Source organism: Prunus avium, chromosome 1, assembly GCF_965620075.1.
Source record: "Prunus avium chromosome 1, drPruAviu1.hap1.1, whole genome shotgun sequence".
NCBI classification, from domain to species: domain Eukaryota; kingdom Viridiplantae; phylum Streptophyta; class Magnoliopsida; order Rosales; family Rosaceae; genus Prunus; species Prunus avium.
The window spans coordinates 22930683-22951408 of NC_142284.1; the positions used below are offsets into that span (position 1 = coordinate 22930683).

Sequence of the window (20726 nt, forward strand, 5' to 3'; positions counted from 1 at the left end):
TCATTTGTTGTCTAACCTAAAATTAAGCATTAGGAACCCATTAAGCATAGAAGAACAATTTAAACAACCAAGCATGTATCTAATCCCTGTTGTCGAATGTCCATACATACTCTTCCTATTCATAGTTCAATTCGAATTAAAGCATGGTGTATACTCTTAATTCAAACCAAGATAGCTAACATGCAAGCCTTAATGGTGATCAATCATTCAAACTAGCATATTAACTTATAAGCATAATGAATAAGAACATGAACCATAATTGAAACTTGGAAACTAATCAAACTTGAGACTAAAGAAAAGAATTTACATAATGATGAAAATTAAAGTAGAACTTGGAAAGACTTAAAGGAAAATTTAGTAAAAGGATTTTTGTTACAATCAATTGAGAACTAGAAAGGAAAACTAAGAGAATTTGAGGGAGAGAAGGGAAGGGAGCTCTAGAGAAGTGTTTGAGAGCTCCCCCCCTTGGGGTGTGTTTACAAGCTTAGAGAACCTCCCTATTTATAGGCCTAGGGGAAGTGAAAATTTGAATTCAATATGGCTAATGCATACAACACTTGTTTTATAAAATCTGAAATGGTTGATGCACTTGTATTAGAAAATCTAAATTGGGTGATGCACTTGTATTAGAAAATCTTGAATTGGTTGATGCACTTCACCAATAGATCCCACCAGCAGCCCTAGCTCATCTTCATGTCACCATGACCAAGCTTCCAACCAGAAATGATAGCTCATACCTAGCTCACCATGACCAAGCATCCAACCAGCACATGCTGAGGTCAGCATGACCAGCAACTTCAAGGGCTTACAACTTGGGCTTCTCTTGATCAAATTAGGAGTTTAAGCACTCGAAATTGAAGTTCAGAATGTCTTCTTTCCAGCCATATGTTATTTGGGCCAATCCAAGGTCGGAGGAAGAAGTTAAGGCCGAAACAAATTGCTAACTCATTTTCGCGCTGATAAGATCCATCCTGAGCATGGTTCTGTGTTTGCTAGGTAACGGACTCCAGATTTATCCAATGGGGCTGAATTTTGGATATGTTATAGTACACACCAATTGGAACAACGTTCATGAAGAATGTGGCCTCATTCGAGCTATGTAGGTAGTTGAAACAAAGCTTGCAATATGACATACGGAACTGGACTGGCAGGGGGCTGTAGCCAAAATGAGTTTGTCTTTAAGCTCTTCATCCATTCATCCAAATTAGGCCTTAACATGCTTGAATTGCATGAATTATGCTCTCTAAAGCCATCATTATTACCTAAAGCTCAATGAACTGAAAGATAAACACAAAAAGGATTAAAAGCACAAGTTTAACTCAAAAACATAACCAAATCATAAGCTAGAAGGGTACAAAATGATATACAATTATGAACCGATCAATCACCAATTGAGAATCACCGTAGACTAAACCCCGAGCAGCCTTCATTTCTTTCAATATTTCGAGGCCAATGATGAGTGCCTCATACTCGGCCTGATTATTGGTGCATTTGAAATCAAGCTAGAAAGCAAACTACCACCCTTGCTCCTGAAGGGACTCAACCACGACTCCGGCTCCAGATACGGTCTCGGTGCTTGAGTCGTCGAAGTACATGGTCCAATAGTTCTTTTCCATGTGGGCCATACCAATCTCGACTTCTAACTCCTCCTCCCCTCCTTGAGTTGGGTGATGAGCCAAAAAATCAGCCAGAGCCTGACCATTGACCGACTTCTGAGCCACATATTGGAAAGTGAATTCTGATAATGCCATTGTCCATTTTCCAATTCGGCCGCGCACTACTACAAAAAACACTTTGCGCGACGAAATAAGTTTGTTGCGCAAAGTACAATTTCGTCGCGCAAAGTTTGTGTGACGAACTTTTGGTCGCGCAAGTTCTGTCGCGCAAAACCCGTCACACGCAAGTTTGCGCGACGAAAATTACTATTCATCGCGCAAAGATAGTTTGCGCGACGAACTATGACAACTTTGCGCGACGAATACTAACGTCGCTCAAAGCAACTTTGCGCGACGAACAGTAACCACTTTGCGCGACGAATTCTAACTACTTTCCCGACGAATATTATCTATTTTGCACGACGAATATTATATACTTTGCGCGACGAATCATAATGTTGCGCAAAACTTTGCGCGACGAAATATTTTGTTGCGCAAGGTTTTTGACATTTTGTTTTATTGTTTCTCTTATATCAATTTCATTATATTAATTTTGTCACATTTTAACTTTTTAAATTCAATTTAATTGTATGGTTTTATTTTTTTTTAATTACTTTAATTTAAATTGACATATTCAAAATAAAATTACATATGAAAAATAGTGGTCAAATTATCCAATATATATAATATTCAAATGTACACATAAATTAACAAAGTACAATAATAAAATCTACAAGCCTATTGTGGTGGTAGTGGCGGAGGATATGTTTTTCAATAGCATCCAAATCCTCAACTTTAGCCGTCAAAGTCTCGACAATTCCCTACAAAAAATCAAATATTGTCAAATATAAAAAAAATAACATAAAATAATAACAAAAAATTGGCATAAACTCAAAACTAACTCTAAAAACACATATTAATGAAAAAAATTTAAAATTTGGAGAGAATATACCATTTGACAAGATTTTGAGTGAGTGAGAATGAGAGGGAGAAGTGAGTGTGAGACAATTAGAGAAGATAGTGAGAGAGAGATGAAAGAGTGAGTGAGTGAGTGAGAGAGTGAGAGATGATGAAAAGAGAGATAAGAGAGTGAGTGAGAGTGAGAGATACTGAAGAGAGAGATGAGAGATTAAGTGAGAGGAGTGAGTGTGAGAGAAAGGGTAGGATTTGGGGAGAGGGAAAGAGAGAGGAGAGGTAAGAAGAGTAGAAGACATTGAGAAAATGGTGGAGGAGTTACTTTGGGTTTAAAAACCGTATCACTTTGCGCGACGAAATAATATATTGGTCGCGCAAAGTCTTAAATTTTTTTTTTTTTTTTAAATTCCCATTTTTGGTGCCCTCCCAAATTTTTAGGGTTTTGCGCGACGAACTTTTGGCCGCTCAAAGTTTTGCGCGACCAAAATATTCCCACGTCGCATTTTTGGTACCAAATTTTTCGAGTATACTTTGTGCGACGAAATACTATATATTGGTTGCGCAAAGTCGTAAATTCTTTTTTTTAATACCCATTTTTGGTACCCGCCCAAATTTTTCGTGTATACTTTGCGTGACGAAATACTATTATATTGATAGCGCAAAGTCGTAATTTTTTTTTATTTAAAAAAATACCAATTTTTGGTACCCGCCCAAATGTTTTGAGTATACTTTGAGCGACGAAATACTATGTATTGGTCGCACAAAGTCGTAATTTTTTTTTAAAAAAATTACCATTTTTGGTATCTGCTCAAATTTTTAGAGTATACTTTGCGCGACGAAATACTATATACTGGTCGCGCAAAGTCTTAACAAAAATTTAAAGCTACTAATAAATATATATACTATTCAATTTCTTAAGTGTTATACGTACAAAATAAACAAATTTAAAACTACTCAACGATCCAACCGTCAAACTTGTTTGTTTATACTTCGAGATCATATACGCCAAAATTTGGAAAAAATAAACATTAAGAGATCCAGTAATGGGACAAAACATTTCGACGGTTATAAAAGAAAAATCAAGATTTAACAGTTTTTTCAACTCTGATTTTGATGGTTTTTTACAGCTACACTCCTTGACCCTATATGAATACAATGACTATATTCGATCGTCAATTTAAAATATTTACACTAGTTGATACCACAAAATCTTATGTTATATTAATAAAAGTATAAATACACTCTTAATTGTTAGTGAATATATTGTTTTGATGGCATACGCAATCTACAAAACTAGTTTCAATGATCCAACCGTCAAACTTGTTTGTTTATACTTCGAGATCATATACACCAAAAATCGAGAAAAAAAAAACATTCAGAGATCAAGTAACGGGACAAAACATTTCGACGGTTATAAACGAAAAATCAAGTTTTAACGGTTATTTCAACTCTAATTTTGATGATTTTTTACAACTACACTCCTTGACCCTATATGAATACAATGACTGCATTCGATCATCAATTTAAAATATTTACACTAGTGAATACCACAAAATCTTATTTTATATTTAATTAAAGTATAAATAAACTCTTAATTGTTAGTGAATATATTATTTTGATGGGATACGCATTCTACAAAACTAGTTTCAACGATCTAACAGTCAAACTTGTTTGTTTATACTTCGAGATCATACACGCCCAAAATTGGAAAAATTAAACATTCAGAGATCAAGTAACGGGGCAAAATATTTCGACGGTTATAAACGAAAAATCATGATTTAACGGTTATTTCAACTCTGATTTTGATGATTTTTTACAGCTACACTCCTTGACCCTATATGAATACAATGAACTAATTCGATCGTTAATTTAAAATATATATTTTCTAACAAAAACACAATTCGAACTATAATAATATAGTTTTATAACAACAATCCAATCCGAACTAAAATAATAAATTTAAAGCTACTTAATAAATATATATACCGTTTAATTTTTTTAAGTGTTATGCATACAAAATAAAAAACAAAAATAAATTGGTTTAGGCGACGACATATTTGGATTATGTCATGCAAAGATATTAAAAAAATATATTTTATTTTATTTATTTTTGTAATGACTTTGCACGACGAACCACACTTGGTAGCGCAACATTTTGTGCAACGAAGTTTAGTAATTGGTCGAGCAAAGCCAGGCAAAGATTTTAAAAAATAATTTTTTTATTTTATTTATGTTTGTAAAGCCTTTGCGTGACGAACCACACTTGGTGGCGCAATAATTTGTGCAACGAAGTTTAGTAATTGGTCGCGCAAAGTAATGCAAAGATTTTAAAAAATAATTTTTAAATTTTATTTATTTTTGTAAAGACTTTGTGCGATGAACTTGGTAGCGCAATACTTTGCGCGATGAAATACTATATATTGGTCGCGCAAAGTCGTAAAATTTTTTTAAATTAATTTTTTAAATTTATTTATTTTTTTAAAGACTTTGCGCAACGATTGTGTTTTGTTGCGCAAAGATTTGTCGTGCAAAGTTGCTTTTGGCGACGATTGTGTTTCATTGAGCAAAATTTCATCGCGAAAGACTTTTAGCAATGAATTTTTGGGCTTCGTCACTCAAAGTGGCTTTGCGTGGTGGCACAAGGGGTTTTTTTTACTAGTGGCGGATGATCGGCCTAGTGAGCATGTATTTGATGAGGTTGGTCTTTAAGATGATCTGAACGACCGAATGAGGCATGTAATGACGCAATTTGATAGCTACGAAATAGAGCGCTAGGCACAACTTTTTGACAGGTGAATGGTTGTTGGAAAGGTTTAAACCCCTCCTTAATTTTCAGCTCTTGCTCGACCAAACTCCTTGGCAATCCAGGCATCTCATGATAATCCCAAGCAAAACAATCTTTATATTCATGGAGTAGGCCGATAATCTTGGCCTTTAACTCTGAACTTAAAAGTTGGCTTACAAAAAGAGGCCGTGGTTCGGCCTCTGTGCCTACATTTATTTCTACCAGGGGGTCCTGCACCTCAGGGTAATCGTCCTCCATTTCAGTAGGCGCCGTACCCAATTCATTGATGGTCAAAACGTCGATGCCATTTGATTCGTGTAAGAACTCGATTAGGTTGATGGGTGAGTTTGGCCGTAAATATTCTCCCGCCTAGTGTTCTAGCAGCCTTTTCAGCAAATCAGTCACGAGCGCTGCCCCTTCTTCTTTGGTTGCTTTGTCTGGCATTTAATAAAGGCTGGTAAGGTCAATCAGAACTTCACGTGCTGAGCCCTATCGGACATTTTCAGTGCCTAACTCCAGGACTTTCTGGGCCGTTGTCCTAGTTGGTCGGCCGCTTGCATCGTGGCCGGTTAGGACGACCCATCCGATGTCGTCGTCATAAATCCATGCTTGTACAGCGTTGGCTTCGAACGGTCTTTCGTCGGCTGGGTGTATGGATACTTTCTGGCCGTCCCAAAAGTACAACAATTGGAAAAGGGAGGACAATATGCACCCGAACTGATGAATCCAATCACGGCCAAGCAGTATATTGTAGTCTACACTAGATTTGACTACATAGAAGGCCGCGACTCTCGTCTGATCGGCCACAGTTATTCTTAACGGCAATACCCCAATGGTCTTAGATTTATCGCCGACGAAGCTGCTCAAGAACACATCGCTAGGGATGAGATCCTCCTTTGATTTATCCAGCTTCCTCATCAAGGAATAGGGAAGGATATTGACCGTTGCTGTAACATCCCGACCCAAAATATTATTAAGATTGGTTTTAATTTAATTAAAATTTAGAATTTCCAATTTTGCCTTTAAAGTGGGGGCAAAAAGGTCAATTTTTATCCGGAGAGAGTTTGGGGCAGCAAGTGGTGTTTTTAGAAAGGTGGTACTGAGCCGAGTCCGTAGACACGCGGTAGGCTCGATTCGGATTTTAAAACGAAGAAGTTATGGTTGAAAAATCATCGAGGGTCTATTTGGAATTATTTTCAGAAATGAATTTTTGTTAAAATCAGAAAATCTGATTTTTTTTCTTATTTCCCTCTCTCTCTCCCCGACCCCGTCGCTCTCCCTTCCTCCCTCTGCAACTCCGGCCACAAGCCACGGCAGCGCACGAGACCAGAAGCAAAAGGACCAGGCCGACCTCGCCTTCGAACCCCAGGCCATCTTCCGCCGGAAGCCGCCGCTCAGACGCCGGAAAACGCAGCAAAGCTGCTGGAAATTTTCAGAAATTTTCAGAAACTTCAACACCTTCGTTCTCCTTCGTTTCTCAACCAAATTGGACGAGTGAGGTATGAAATTTCATCTATTTTTCGTGCTCTAGCTGCCTGTTGGATAGGTTTCCCGAAATTTTGAGAGATTACAAGTCAAATTTCGAAATTTAGCTTCAGCCGGTTTTCAGTTGGGATTTCCGGCTACTTCCGGCCGTTTTTTGGCCATTACCCAAGAACAAAAGTGACTCCAAATTAGGTGTATTACCTAGGATAGGAGTTTGGAGCCAAAATTCTAAGTTTTTCCGATCACCTGAAAAGTGATCAAGCCACCCACGCGCGGCAGCGCGTGAGGCGGCGCGTGGGCAGTCCGGCAGAGGTCACACTTTATCCTAGAATGATCCTTGTGTTGTCACGAGCGCGTAGGAGTTTGCGGATCTCAATTTGGATATCGTTTGGGCCTCGAACCAATTTGACATATTATGTGATTTTCGTGTGTGATGTGTTTGGACCGTTGGATCAAACCCAAATTTCACGTATGTTGTTCCTGGTATTCCTAGGATCGCATAGGAATTCGCGGATCGTGAATTGGAGCCTCGGATGTTCCGATTCAATGATTTAAAGTTTATGTTTTACGTTAACCGTTCGATCGTGAGTTTTGACCGTCCGGTCGACCGAGTGTCTTCCGAGACTTTTCCAGCGTTTGAAACTCTTAGGTGGACCCTAGGAGTGTCTCGTTCCTCGTGCGTACTAGATACCCGGGAAAATTAGGATTTTATTTTAAAGTCTTATTTCGGAAAGTTGGATTTTAATATCGTATTCCTATTCTGAAATAGGTAATCCGACTCCGCCTTCAGAGCAGGCAGGACCCTCTCGGGGTCACGCAGCGTGGGACTACTTGTGAATGGATTTTGTTTTCAAATAAATAGCATGGTTTGATAAGGAAATTTCTATGCATGGAGATTTAAATGGTTTTATGCAAACCCATCCTTTCGTATCCAATTATTCATATGTTGAATATGTTGTGTTATAAAGTTATTTGCAATTTATTTGGGTTTTGACATATAAAGTATCTTGAAGCATATAAGTATTTTATTGGGAAAGTGATGGCTTGTTGAAATTGTGTGAGGTACTTTGGGGTGTTATGAGATGAGGAAAAGTATGAGTTTAGAATGTCAGTTTGGAGTGCTGTAAGCACTGCCCTGTGTACCTCCCCTGATTTGGATTGTGGATATGGAATTGTGAGATACTTGGAAATGTCGGAACCCGGGGCATACCTTAACGGGGTGCCGCTGTAGACCCTTAATTGGGTAGTCTGCGCGCGTAGGACTGTTTACAGGCGTACGGGTCTTGATTCTTCGTCCATACGTGCTGGCTGAGAGTTAGTCCCCCAGTTGTACGGCTTGTCCCTAGCCACATAGTCCGTTTGAGGGCTGATAATTGTGAGCTAGTCAACAATCCCCTGCTGGATTGTTTCCCCGGTACAATTAGGTGTGTCTTATATATATATATATAGAGTGTATCTCTCATATTTTAGTATTATGCAATTGTTCTTATTTTTGAGCGAGGATACTTCCCCGCTCGTCGTGCCGGTGGGCACGGGTTTCGAGAGTTTGATTTGAGTTTTGTAAGGAAAGGTTTGGGTGGGTTGATTTGTATGTTTCATCGGATTTCGGATTTAGCTCGGGTTTGAGCAAATTATTTATATATGTATTTGACGGACTTAATGCATTGTTCTCATGCATGGTTTTCTAACAGTGGGGTTATATTACTTTGGTTTAAATTGAACTAAACTTTGTTTCGTCCACTCACAATTTTCTGTTTTGCGCCCCACAGCCAGTAGTGACTGGTACGAGCAGCAGAGCTGTGTCGTGTGCCCTTGAACCGTGAACTTTGGTGCTCCGAGCTTTTGTAGAGCTTCGGTACCCTGTTAATTCGTAAAACTCTTTTTTTTACTGGTTGGTTGAATTCTATTAGATGCTCTGTTATTGCCCAGTTAGAATTTGGTATTTTGAGGCCGGAGGCCATGGTTTGTAACACTAAGCTTTGTGTATATTTTACGTTGGCTGTTGGGTTGTATTTTTATCTGTGTTTCTGACAGGTTGAAATTTTGGGATATGTCCTGTTTACAGGGGAGACTCTGCCAAAATTTTTGGTGGAAAGTCTCGGTTTTTAGTAAGTGGGCCCGGCATCTGCGGTATGCCGGACATTTAGGCGGGATCCGACCCGGGTTCCATGGAAATCCGGGGCGGGTCCTGTCAGTTGCACCGCAGTCAACAAAGAATTTAGACACGGGTATCCCCTCCACATGAGCCGAGATGTATAATGGCTTTAGGTGCCGATATTTGTTTGGCTCACCCTTGGGTATGACCTCGTTAAAGGCTACGTCCAGTAACTCCTCCTTCGTCTTCGGTCTCTGATCAGGCTGCTCTTCAAGCACGTCATTGTCAAGGCCGCTGCTCTGACCATCTGGGGTTGAAAACTCGGTAGGTAAAACCAAAACCATGTTTACGTTCACTTCACGTGGTCCACACAGGTTTTCTTGCCGACTTTTTCTTTAGTCGTACAGTCATCCTTGGCTATACCCCTCTCTTCGACCACCCAGAAAATCCCCTCGCATTCTTCATCCGATAACCCCAACGTGGGTTCATCTCCGGCCTCATTCTCAAGGAACGGATCACCGAAGCCGTCAAATACTGGCTTCGTGGGCTCATGGACCTCATTCGTGGAGGCTTTGATTGCAGAGGCGCTCAGAACCTTGGATTTTCCTTCAAGGACCTGTCTGGCCCTGGTCAACGCATCTCTGTCCGTGAGGTATTCATCTAATTGGCTGATCCAAACCTTCTCCTCTACCATCAAACTAAAGATGGCGTCGGCAGGGGTTACGGTAAAGTACTGTCGAAGGTAATTCAAATCGTCCTTGTTGAAAAGGGCCTTGGTCTCCAATCTTTTCAAGTTAGGTTGGTAGGCCACCATCCCTTTTGCCCTGGCCTCACAGTTCACTTGGTACACGGCTTTAATGGCCGAGTTGGAGACCTTGGTAATAAGGAGGCCTTCTGCCTTCGAGTTCTTAAGGGCCAACTCTACGATTTCCTGCTTCTAAGGCACCATGCCGTGTAGATCAGTGGCAGAGGAATCTTTGTGGAACTCCAGGAGGAAGGATAAACTGTTGGTCGAGAATGGGGGGTCCCTTCAGCGGTAAACATCGATGATACCCTCATCAGACTTCTCTGGGGTCACAGCCTTTGGCTCTTTGGAAGCGGTCGTTGCTTCACGGGAGTCTCCGTCATGCCGAGGAGGCCACACCCTTGGCCCCTTAGTGTCAAGATCTTCGGTCGCGGAGGTGTTGGCTGGAACGGACTGCGGTACTTCCGCAGCAGTCATTTTCTTCTAGAGCTTAGAGCCTTCGACCTAGGTCGATTGCGCCCTGGCCTACTGAGCTTGCCTCTGCATTCTCCTCAACTGGATTTTCATCAATGACTCGGACCTGCCCCCAGGCCGAGTGTGGTACCAGTGATCATCTTGCACCGCCGGAGGTCTGAAAGTTTTGATCTACCTCGGGACGCCCTTTTCCTCTCGCTTGAACGAGACACTAGGTGACCGTACTGGCTAGCAGACTTATTCATGGTCGGTCGAGAGGGCTTGACGGCCTTTCTCTTATTCTCATGTGGCCTTGGTTGGCTGATCTCATTCTTGCATCGGTCGCAGATCACCAATTCTGGTTCGGGCAACAGTCCCTTTCCTCTTGCCGGCTTCGACGTTGATGCCGACCCTCCTACCGCGGCCTCACTAGGCCGCTAAACTCCCCTATATTCAGCCCAAAACTGGGCATTGACCATGTTGATGATTGGTGGAGGGAATGGCTCGGTGTCAACCTTCATGGCAGTCTTCTCCGAAAACTGGAGTTTCTTCTCGTCTATCAACTTCTGAATAACGTCTCGCAGGACGATACAGTTGTTGGTGATGTGAGACCAAGAGCTGTGGTATTTGCAAAAAGTCTTCCCTTTGAGCTCCTCGGCTTTTGGAATCTTATGACCGAAGGACAATTTAACTTTTTTCTGGACCAATAATAGATAAAAAATCCCTTCGGCCCTTGTCAAATCAAAGGTGTGTTTGTGCCTAATAAATCTCAGTCTCAAAAGCCAACCGAGGGAACTTCCTCTCGGCCTTAGCACCTGCCCAGGAAAGACAAACATGGCAGGGTGTTGTTCGTTTTCTTTCATGCAACCAAAATGAGGTGTGAAGGCGAAACCCCCACGGCCTCGGCATTTTAGGCCGAGGCCGAATAGAGCAATTATTCCTTAAACTGACGGCCGAGGTAAAGGGCCAAGTAGTATCGCCACGTGGCATCAGGGTCCCACGCTTCATTTAATGAAGTAACGTCTCTGACTACAGCAGAAGACCCACTGGCCATAAAAAGCATTTAATGCACGAGGAAAAGGGGAAGTGATTGGAGTCAGGGTATGATGAGAGAAGAATAGAGTGATTAGGCGCAAACATTCTTACAGCTTGAGAGTTTAGGTCACCAACCGTCAGTCCAGAGTGTTAAATGCTTCTCCACGGCTCAAAACGCAGAACCCATGATCTGAGGGGTGGCCGGGATTTAGGGGTCACACCAACATACTTCACGCTCCCAAATGCCGATTTGACCATCCACTGACTCTGATCAACCCCACCATGCAGATTTTCAGCCTCAATTGTCCCTACAGAGCTCCTCCTATAAATACCAAACTCAAACTACATTCAAGGTATTCAACACCAAACACAAGCCTCCTACGGAGCAAATTATATTTTCCTGTCATTTACTTCCTTGTAACACACTTTCAATATTTTTACTTGCTTTCTTAGGAGTAGTGGCAGTTTGTAGGAAAATCCATTCATCAATATATCATACGACCCTTGATTTTTAAGGCGCTAGAGCAGCATCCTTGATTACTCTTTCATTCACCCCATATATCATACGAGCATCACCACCCAGAGACGCGTCGGAGTACCACCCAAAACCACCATCAGCACCACCCTCAACGGCCTTGTAGCTCAGGCCGTGAACCTGACGGCCGAGATCAGTTCCTATCTTGGCCACAATCGTTTGAATAGAAGTCAAAACTCAAACAGGCGCGCAACCTTACCATCCAACCTCATCACTCTCAAACGCACGATAAATCGTGCTAGCACGCCCGCGCACAACCGCACCGCACCAAAAGAAGGACGCCACATGTCGACGCAGATCCCCTCGGCTAATAACAATAGGCCGTGAGATTTGCGGAGCCAACAAGGTGTAGGCCTTCGTTTCTCGGGTCGCAAATGTAAGACCCGTGTCTTGTGGAAACAAGAACGATGAGCAATTCCACATCGCTCGGGGAGGGAAAAGTGAAGTGCTTTAAATGTGTGGGCACTTCTCTTCCTAGCACGAGGCCTTTTGGGAGCTCACTTGCTTCGGATTCTTAGGAACTCTGAAGTTAAGCGAGTTGGGGGCTAGAGCAATCCCAGGATGGGTGACCCACTGGGAAGTTGCTCGTGAGCTCCCAGAAACAAAACTGTGAGGGCAGAAAGGGGGGCCCAAAGCGGACAATATCGTGCTAGGGGAGTCGGGTAGTGACAGCAAACTTAGCGTCGGGAATCTTTGTTCGACTGTTGTCGGCCTTGACAAGTTCTTTACAGACAAAAGGTTTGTTGATGCTGACTTCGGCCGAGCTTACCTCAACTTCAGCATTCTCGGTCATGATGGGGCTGTCCATCTCAGCATAACCGACGACAGGATTCTTATAATATGTCCCTTTTGAGGCCGTTTCCTTCTGCATTTCTTCTTTCAACAGGGATGCGTACCTATCCACTTTGTTGGTTAGGTCGTCCATGTCTTGGAATTCGATCCCTGGAACTTCTTCCGGTACTCGAATTCCAGCCCTTTTGACGAACTCCTTCTCTGGTAGGTTAGTCCGGCACCAGTTCCTGCATGTCTTAAATCGCTGCAGGTAGTCGTGGGGCATCTCGCCTGATGCCTGGCTCATCCTTGCCAGCTCGGCGACAGTTATCTCTCGATTGGTCTGGTAGAAGTGTTCATGGAATATCCTCCCCATGTCAGACCAGTCCCTTACTGAATTCGGTAAAAGGTTTATGAACTAAGAGAACGCTGCATCGGTCAGGGAGTGAACAAACAATCGGAGCTTCTGGGCGTCTGAGTCGGCCTCCCCACACTGGGCCGTGAAACAGCCTATGTGTTCGATAGAGGAGGTGTGCCCATCTCCGGAAAATAACATGAATTTTGGCAGTTGATAGTTCCGGGGAAGGGGAGTACGGTCAATCTCTGGTGGGTAAGGCTTGGTATACCTTGGTGCCTCCGGCCGTCTTTGAGCTAGGTTGTCCTCGATCATTCGCCGAATGTCTTCGACTTGAAGCCTTTGAGGGGCGGTTCCAGTCGAGCTGCACACGATTGCTGGACCTGCTGCGCATCATTTTGTAGTCTCACCTACTGGGCTGTTTTTGGTCGTGGCAAGATATAGAAGGGTATTGAGAGATTAGGTCACTTTCAAATCAAACCTTTCATGAGGGTCTTTACTTATAATAGATGACAGTTCTTTAAAAAAAACTGTCATCTTTACATATAATAGACGACTGTTCTTTCAAAACAACCATGTCTTTATCAAAAAAAGGACACTTGATTTTTAAAAGACGACGCTTGTCATACTTGTTGTCGTTGTTTTTTGGTCAGATTTTAACTCTGAAGAAAACCTTTTTAATAAGACGACGCTTTTTTATTTGTGTGCGTCGTTGTTTGGGCTTAAATTTGGCGCGCCCAAGCCGAAAGAAGAAAGCCCACGTCACTGCCTAAAGCCATTTGTTTCAATGTTCTCAGCCCATCAACACGGCCCAAAACGTTAAGAGGCCTGGGAACAGTGGGAATCAGGAAAGACTTGGGTCTCGAAGAAATTCAAAATTGGGCTCAAAAGCAAACTAGACTCAAGCTGGTCTTCAAAACGGAACAGCTCCACGTGACCCCTGACTTGGAAAAGTCAATAAAATCGGCTCGAGTTAAAGTTTGAACAGGGGCAGGTATAAAGAAGAACATCTCTGAAGTAGCTTTGTTGCCAGGAGATCAAATTCCGATTATTTTATCCAAAGATATTCTGATATTTTTAGAAGAGCACCATTTTCAAAGATAAGCAGACTCTGCTTCTGCGAAAAGGAGATAAGCGGGAAACAGGGAGCTGTCCAAAAACTGAGAAACTGCTATCTCAAAACTTTCAGACTCTTGCAAAAGCAGTTGAAATGAAAGAACAGGCATGGCACCCCATCAAAAATACAGAAGTAGTCACCTCAGGAACTGATCGTTGAGTGTTTACTCGCCAGAAAGTGGATGGAACCCCTGTTTGTTTCAATTAAAAATTAAAAAGATCTTTTGATTACTTGCCGCCCACTCTCAAAAAACATTTCTTATATATACAAGAGAGGGTGAATAGAAAACACACAATCAATCAACACAACCAAAAACTCAGTCGAAAGACAAACACTCAAAATGATCACTTGATCGCAAAAACTTCAAACTAAGTTCAACAGACCCAGAGTTTGAAACATCTCAAATTCAAAAGCTTTTCAACAAGCTTGCAGAATCATCCTGCTTCTTCCCAGCAAAAAACAGTCAGAATACCACCTCTGATTTGAATCCCAGTTCACAAGTCAACAATAACGAGATTTCTCTAGTTACAAATTTGGTTCAGCAAAAGCCAAGACAAGCAGAGTTTGAGTTTTCTCAAATACGAAAACCTCAACAAATTTATGGAGAGCCCTGACTAAGCAGCACAGGTACCACAGTACACCTCCAGCTCAAGTCCGGCCACTTCTGCCCCTTTCAGACTGGAGAAGCCCCAGTTCTGCCCACCAAAAAGCCGTCCAGGGCTTGAAATAGATTAAAACTCTGCTAAACTCAAGCTTTGGTATCGATTTGCAGCCAAAACCTATCAGTTAAAGCTGTTTAAGGTCCAATCCAGCACAGACGCATCCAGTCCAGCCCAGAACAGAGGCAACTATCCAGACAGAAATGGAAGCGCAACCCTCCTCTTGTCTTTGTACAGTCAGTTTTCCCTTTTTGAGTCTTGTAAAAGGGAGTTCTGCCTGAAAATAGTTCAATCTGTTATCATTTATTCTGGCCAGAACTACCGGTTATATGTTGAGAAAAATAATGAAGTCCTTACCTGTCTAAGGCATAGAAAAGAACTTACTTGGGAGATATTCCTCACCCAAATTCACGATCGTTTGTTCAAAGTCAATAGCTTGGGGCGCAAGCTATTCTTACTCTCAAGTCTGTTAGAATTAAAAAAGAAATTGCTAACAGTGGCACGCTCAACACATAAAGAAAGTTGATTTACTGACCAATCAATGGTCTTTAAATTAATGGGGAACTTTACCCTACCATCATAGGAAACCAATCAAAACGGGTAAACAGTCGTTATAAAAAAATATTCAATAGTACCTTAGTTTTTTAGTTGTTTAAGTCACTTATCCACGACGGTATTTTGTTACCGTCGTCTTTTTAAACACAACGACGGTTTTTTCTTCAACCGTCGTCTTTTTCTAGTCGTCTTTTTCACTTTTTGTAGTAGTGATTGTTAAACAACGACACAAACTAGACGACAGTGAATTTAAAAACCGTCATTGTGTTTCAAAAAACGATGGTTAAACAGTCGTGGTATGTAATCTAGTACACTACTAAAAGTGGTAGATTTTAAAAACACTACGGTGTGGAATTAACAAACGTCGTCCTTTGAAAACATGCTAAAACAAAAGGACACTTGAGTTATTCGCCCTCAACCAAAACATTTCAGAATTCCCCTCCTTTTGAAAATCGAACATCCCTCTCTCTCCCTCCTTTTGAAAATCGAAACCCTCAACTCTCTGAATCTCCCTCCCATTTGTTTCTTCTTAGTCTCTTAAACAAATCTGTAATTGGTCTCTATGGTCGTCACCGAGCTCGCCGACATAGGTCATTGTTTGCGACCCATCTTTAGCCCCTTGGTTGTCGTTGTCTCTGAGCTCTGCCTCCAATCTCATATCTCTATTACATATCTGAAGCACCATCTCCTCTCGTGCCATCCAGGTAATGGAACTCACCGAGATCGCCATCTCCCTCACGCTGTCTAGGTCACCGAGCTCGCCCCATCCATCTCATCGAGCTTGTCGAGCTCGCCATCTCTCTAGTGGATGAGAAGCGTGAGAAGATGCTTCAAATCTTTTACGACTCTCAAGATTTCTTCCTTGTGAGTATTATCACGCCCTAATGCTATAATTTTAATGAATTCATTCAATTTTTTGTAATTTTAATTTGTGAACCCTATTCGAATTGATTTCAATTGATTCTGTATTTTCAAATGTGGTTAATCTCTTTGTCATTGTGAACAATGTCAATGGTTTCAGCTTATATTGTACTTCTACAACTTTGTTTATATGTTTATTGGTGATTTTAGCTAAAGGAGCTTGAGAAGTCTGTCCCAAAGAAAGGTGTTATTTCTCAATCTGTGAAAGATGTGATCCAAAGTTTAGTGGATGATGACCTTGTTTTCAAAGACAAGATAGGAACCTATGTAAGTAGATGTTTCCACATACAGCTTTGCATCGTGGATGATGATCAGTTTAGTTCAGTTATTAGAGGTAGTAGAGAAGCTCATGCTTTATTATGTATGAAATCCTGATTTTTTTCGGACAACAATAATAAGCAAGTCTTCATATCACTCTTTAAGCTTTCTGATTATGTTCTGTTCTGAAATCCTGTGGGAGCGTCTTTTAAATGTCTATCTACATATTGTTACTAAAATTGTTCTTTTTTTCTTTTGGCCATTGGCCATATTATAACTTTATTTGTGATCAACTTTGTTTGGAAACATATTTTTTATGGGACATAATATAAAATTGTATATGAAGGAGAACTTAAAATTTGAATGCTTAATTCAACTTTCATTTATTCTTTCTTGGTTTCAGTAATATCTCTGCCAGTTAATCTAATTGATAATACAATTATTAAATCACCTGCAGTGCATAAGCACTTAATAATCACTTGGCTGCTGTCCAGCGAGACCATGAAGTCAGATCTCAAGTAGAAGAAAGAAAAATAAGAATTGATGGCAGGTAATATACTCAGGGCAGCAGAAAGTTCTTTGAATCTAGAGTAGGGGAGACTACAAAAGCTTAAACAGTCTGATGCTGAAAACCAGGCACTGAGATTACGCTCCATTGATGTCTGCTGGCACCCAAACATTAAGCCTTGAAGGCTTTATTCTATTGGTTTTGTGAAACAATGCTTCTGCTTTATTCTATTGGTATTTGCGAAATTAAACCCACTACTGTTTCTTTACAGATGGCGGACAGGTCAATCGCATACCCAGGCGGAATTATTGAAGATGTTCTAGTAAAGGTTGATACACTCATATTCCCAACAGATTTTTTGGTTTTGGATATGGAAGAAGATTCTGACACACAATTAATTTTGGGCCGTCCATTCCTGATTACTGGACGGACTCTGATTGACGTGGAAGAAGGTTTAATAACTGTGAGAGTTGGGAATGAAAAAGCGACATTCAAAGTTTTTGAACCAATAACATTTCACGGAAAAGCGGAGGAAAAGGAGACTCCGAGCCATCCATTGGTACATGCCTCCACCTCAAAAGCTGACAAACCAAGGGTTGCCGAACCTGCCTTGTACTTGGATGAACCAAAACCATATGACCCAGGAAGGAATGAGTTAGAGGAACTTCAAAATAAATCATATGAGAGTGCGAGAATTTACAAGGACCATGCAAAGAAGTGGCATGACAAGCATATCAAGAATGATCGTGACGGTACAACCTTCAAAATCAAAGGCCATCGATTGAAACCACATATGGCAGCTGCATTTCTTAAGGATGAGACCAACGTCCTCCTCAATAATCCCAAATAACGCATCTGAAAGTCGGGCTATTGACTCTAAACTAAGCGCTTGTTGGGAGGCAACCCAACTAGGTACCTTCGTTCCTTATCTTTTTAATTTTTCGTTTGTGTGCTTCTCGCGTTCATTACTTTTACTATTCTTTGTCCTTACTTTTATTTTATTTTTAAACATTGAGGACAATGTTTGGTTTAGGTTTGAGGTGGGTAACATTCGTTTTATTTTTATTTTTTTTCGTTTTTAGTCTTTTTCGAGTCATGCAAAACATTGGTGTTTATGTTTCGATAATACTGTTTTCATCTGTAATGGATTTGAAGATTTGGCTATCGTTGCCTTCTTCATTTTTTCGTGCTGAATCCAACCATATAAGGCCCGTAATTTTCTGAATTTTCGTTTGGAAGTTACAACTGTTTTTCTGAACAGGGGTCTGGAACTGAAATTTTTCTGCGATTCAGTACTGTGTTCTGTTTTCAACGTCAGTTTTCATGCAGTTCTAGTCTGTGTTCTGGTATTTTATCTAAAGATAAGTTGTGCGTTTGTTTGTCTATTTTCTGAGCATATAAGGCTTGTCAAAATCTGTGCAATACTTTAAGAGATAATTGTTGAAAACTGATCTAAGGTCGAAATTGAAAAGAAGCAGTTTTTGTGAAATATAAATTCTAGTTAAAGTTATCACTTTTCCTTGCTAATAGAGATGTATATGTCATGTTTTGATCATGAATGCTTTACTAACGTGTTGCCATGAAGGGTTATTGCATTATCATCTTTTCACTTCACAATACCATATTCGTAATATTTTGGTGGAAAAGGTTGCTATGCTCGAATGACTATGGAATATTAGTGGAGACTACCTTTGTGAGATATTGAGCCAAAAGCCATTTTCAATTGAATTTAAATATTTTATTGATATGTCAACTTTTCAGCCATTGGATTAAATTTAAATGACGTCATTAGTTAATGAATTTCTTAACATAAAAGAGAATTTGCTTAAATTAATAATTAAAGGGTATTTTAGGAATAATGGTGGGTGGAAAGATAGGATTGTGTTTTTTCAAATTTATATAGTGGGTGGGAAAATAAGGTGGGTGGGGAAATAGGACATGGGGGTGGAAATAGCAGCATTCTATTAATTTAATACAAATGATATTCTATTTTAAATTAATTTAAATTATCTTGGTTGTAGAGTCGGGAGTATATCCGCTCTAGCCAATTAATTAACCCATGTTTAATTTCTACTCCTTCCTTTATTCGTGCTAAAATTTACACTTTCATTCGTTTTTTTATATATAAATTTTACGAAATTCTTCTTATGCACTCACTCAAAGGGGAATGAATATTTAAAAAAATTTACATTAAATCTTTTTTGCTATTGGTAGATCTATTTTTGATAATATTCTTTTTGCTAATGAATTATTCCATGATTTTAAAAGAAAGAAAGGTAACAGAGGAGCTATAGATTCACGGCTGATCAGGCTCCAAATCCTCTTCTAATGAGTAATTTTCTCCAAGTTGTTGAGCCTTGCATCACCAGCCAAGATAACGTGAATCTTTTGGCTCCTGTTTCATATTATGAGCTGGAGTATGCTGTAAAGGGCATAGGGCCTCTTGATAATAACACAATAACACATATTTATTGCCCTTAACATTTAATTCCAAAACAAATATAAGGGTTAATTAAATAATATTGTGCAATTATATTTTTACTTGGTCAAATTGGTTTAATGTCATTTTGTTAACTTTGATCAATAACTTCCTATGTAGGTTTGTATGTTGTGAAAACCAACTCAATTTGCGTGCCAAGAAGTGTGCCACCCAAAGATAATATGTTAGTGGCCAATTAAAGAACTTCAACATATCCATGAAGCAATGATGATGAAGAAAGAAGTGCAACCAGCACAAGAAGAAAAGAATTGAAAAGAATGCATGAAGTGTCACACCCATTGATAGGACCCGACCTAAATTCCACTTTGGAATCCGAGCCGAACCCTGTGCACCTGGCGGGTGCCGGGCACAAATAACCAAAATACCCTTCTAAACCAAATCCAAAGAATTTCAAGCTCGACTTCTGCCGAAAATTTGACAGAGTCTCCCTTATAAAATGAACATTTCCCCAAAAAGCTTTCACCTGTCAAACAAGCATATATGAATATAACCCAACTGCCAGCATGTATCAAATTATATCAAAAGTCAAGCATCATATTATTCTGGCCTCAGGCCTCAATAAATCAAATAAATCATTCAGCTAATAAAATTCATCTCAACTCTCAGAATATCAATAATACATTAACAATCTCAAAGACTCCAACTCGTGGCTGCACCTTGTAACAAAAAGGCTGCCTACGTACCCTTACTGAGGGATCAAGCCACACGTAGCTCTTTTATTTCATTTCAGCATCCTGTTCCAAGCTTACTGGCATTACTCACATGTCAATAACTATATTCAAATGAAGGAATAAAAGAATTTAGATTCGAGTAATCATTCTTGGAAGGTCATAACTATTAATTACTCGTGACACCATTGGTGACACGTCCTACCCTGTAATCCTCGCTGGACTCAGGAGACATCTGGTCAACCTGATCCGCAATCCTCGCTCCCCCGATCCGGATATCTCTAAAACTCGGGGGCAAAGTATGCTAAAAATACTTGAGCTATTTAATACCATATCCAATAATAAAAAGATCAATGCAAACAACTTAAATAATATAAAATAAGATAAATTAAAGCAAAACGGATTAACTTAAAAAAAAATAAAATAAACAAGCTCCGAATACCCTGGTATCGAACTCGTGTAAGGTTCATAAATAATTAATTATGTGTATATATATATCCGTCTTTCTCTTTTGATATAAATATATCGATTAAGAAAATGATAGTAACTGTATAAAGTTCCTCACTTTTACTTTAAAAGCGTTTCAAAGCTTAATTTCTCTCCACATAGGCGTACCCCCATTCCTGTTCCATCAATTCCTTATAATTCGTCAATTCCATCCTCGCAGGCCTCAGAGATACCATTTCTATCTGAGCCGCAATACTCACAGGT

At 40.3% G+C, this 20726-nt stretch overlaps 1 protein-coding gene across 3 annotated transcripts; it reads left to right on the plus strand.

Annotated features, from left to right (window-relative positions):
* The first annotated feature begins 15524 nt into the window (after nt 1-15524).
* On the plus strand, nt 15525-20270 carry LOC110761338 (uncharacterized). 3 transcript variants are annotated; one of them, XR_002527359.2, is made up of 4 exons: nt 15525-16024; nt 16232-16348; nt 17119-17759; nt 19447-20270. XR_002527359.2 is itself a non-coding variant. In XM_021963799.2 (4 exons), exons 2-4 carry the CDS (start codon nt 15986-15988, stop codon nt 17695-17697), a joined length of 735 nt encoding a protein of 244 aa, XP_021819491.1. In that variant the 5' UTR covers nt 15525-15750; nt 15865-15985; the 3' UTR covers nt 17698-18600. The 3 variants fall into 3 exon arrangements, 2 of the variants coding, with proteins under 2 accessions (XP_021819491.1, XP_021819490.1); XM_021963799.2 differs by lacking the exon at nt 19447-20270 and having other exon boundaries at nt 15525-15750; nt 15865-16024; nt 17119-18600; XM_021963798.2 differs by lacking the exon at nt 19447-20270 and having other exon boundaries at nt 17119-18600.
* The last annotated feature ends 456 nt before the right edge of the window (nt 20271-20726 follow it).

Excerpts from the sequence above, each read along its gene's own strand:
- LOC110761338 (XM_021963798.2), top strand. The coding sequence starts at position 15,986 with ATGCTTCAAATCTTTTACGACTCTCAAGATTTCTTCCTT. Across the intron at positions 16,025-16,231 it reads ACTCTCAAGATTTCTTCCTT|CTAAAGGAGCTTGAGAAGTC; the intron begins GTGAGTATTATC and ends TGGTGATTTTAG. Across the intron at positions 16,349-17,118 it reads AAGACAAGATAGGAACCTAT|ATGGCGGACAGGTCAATCGC; the intron begins GTAAGTAGATGT and ends GTTTCTTTACAG.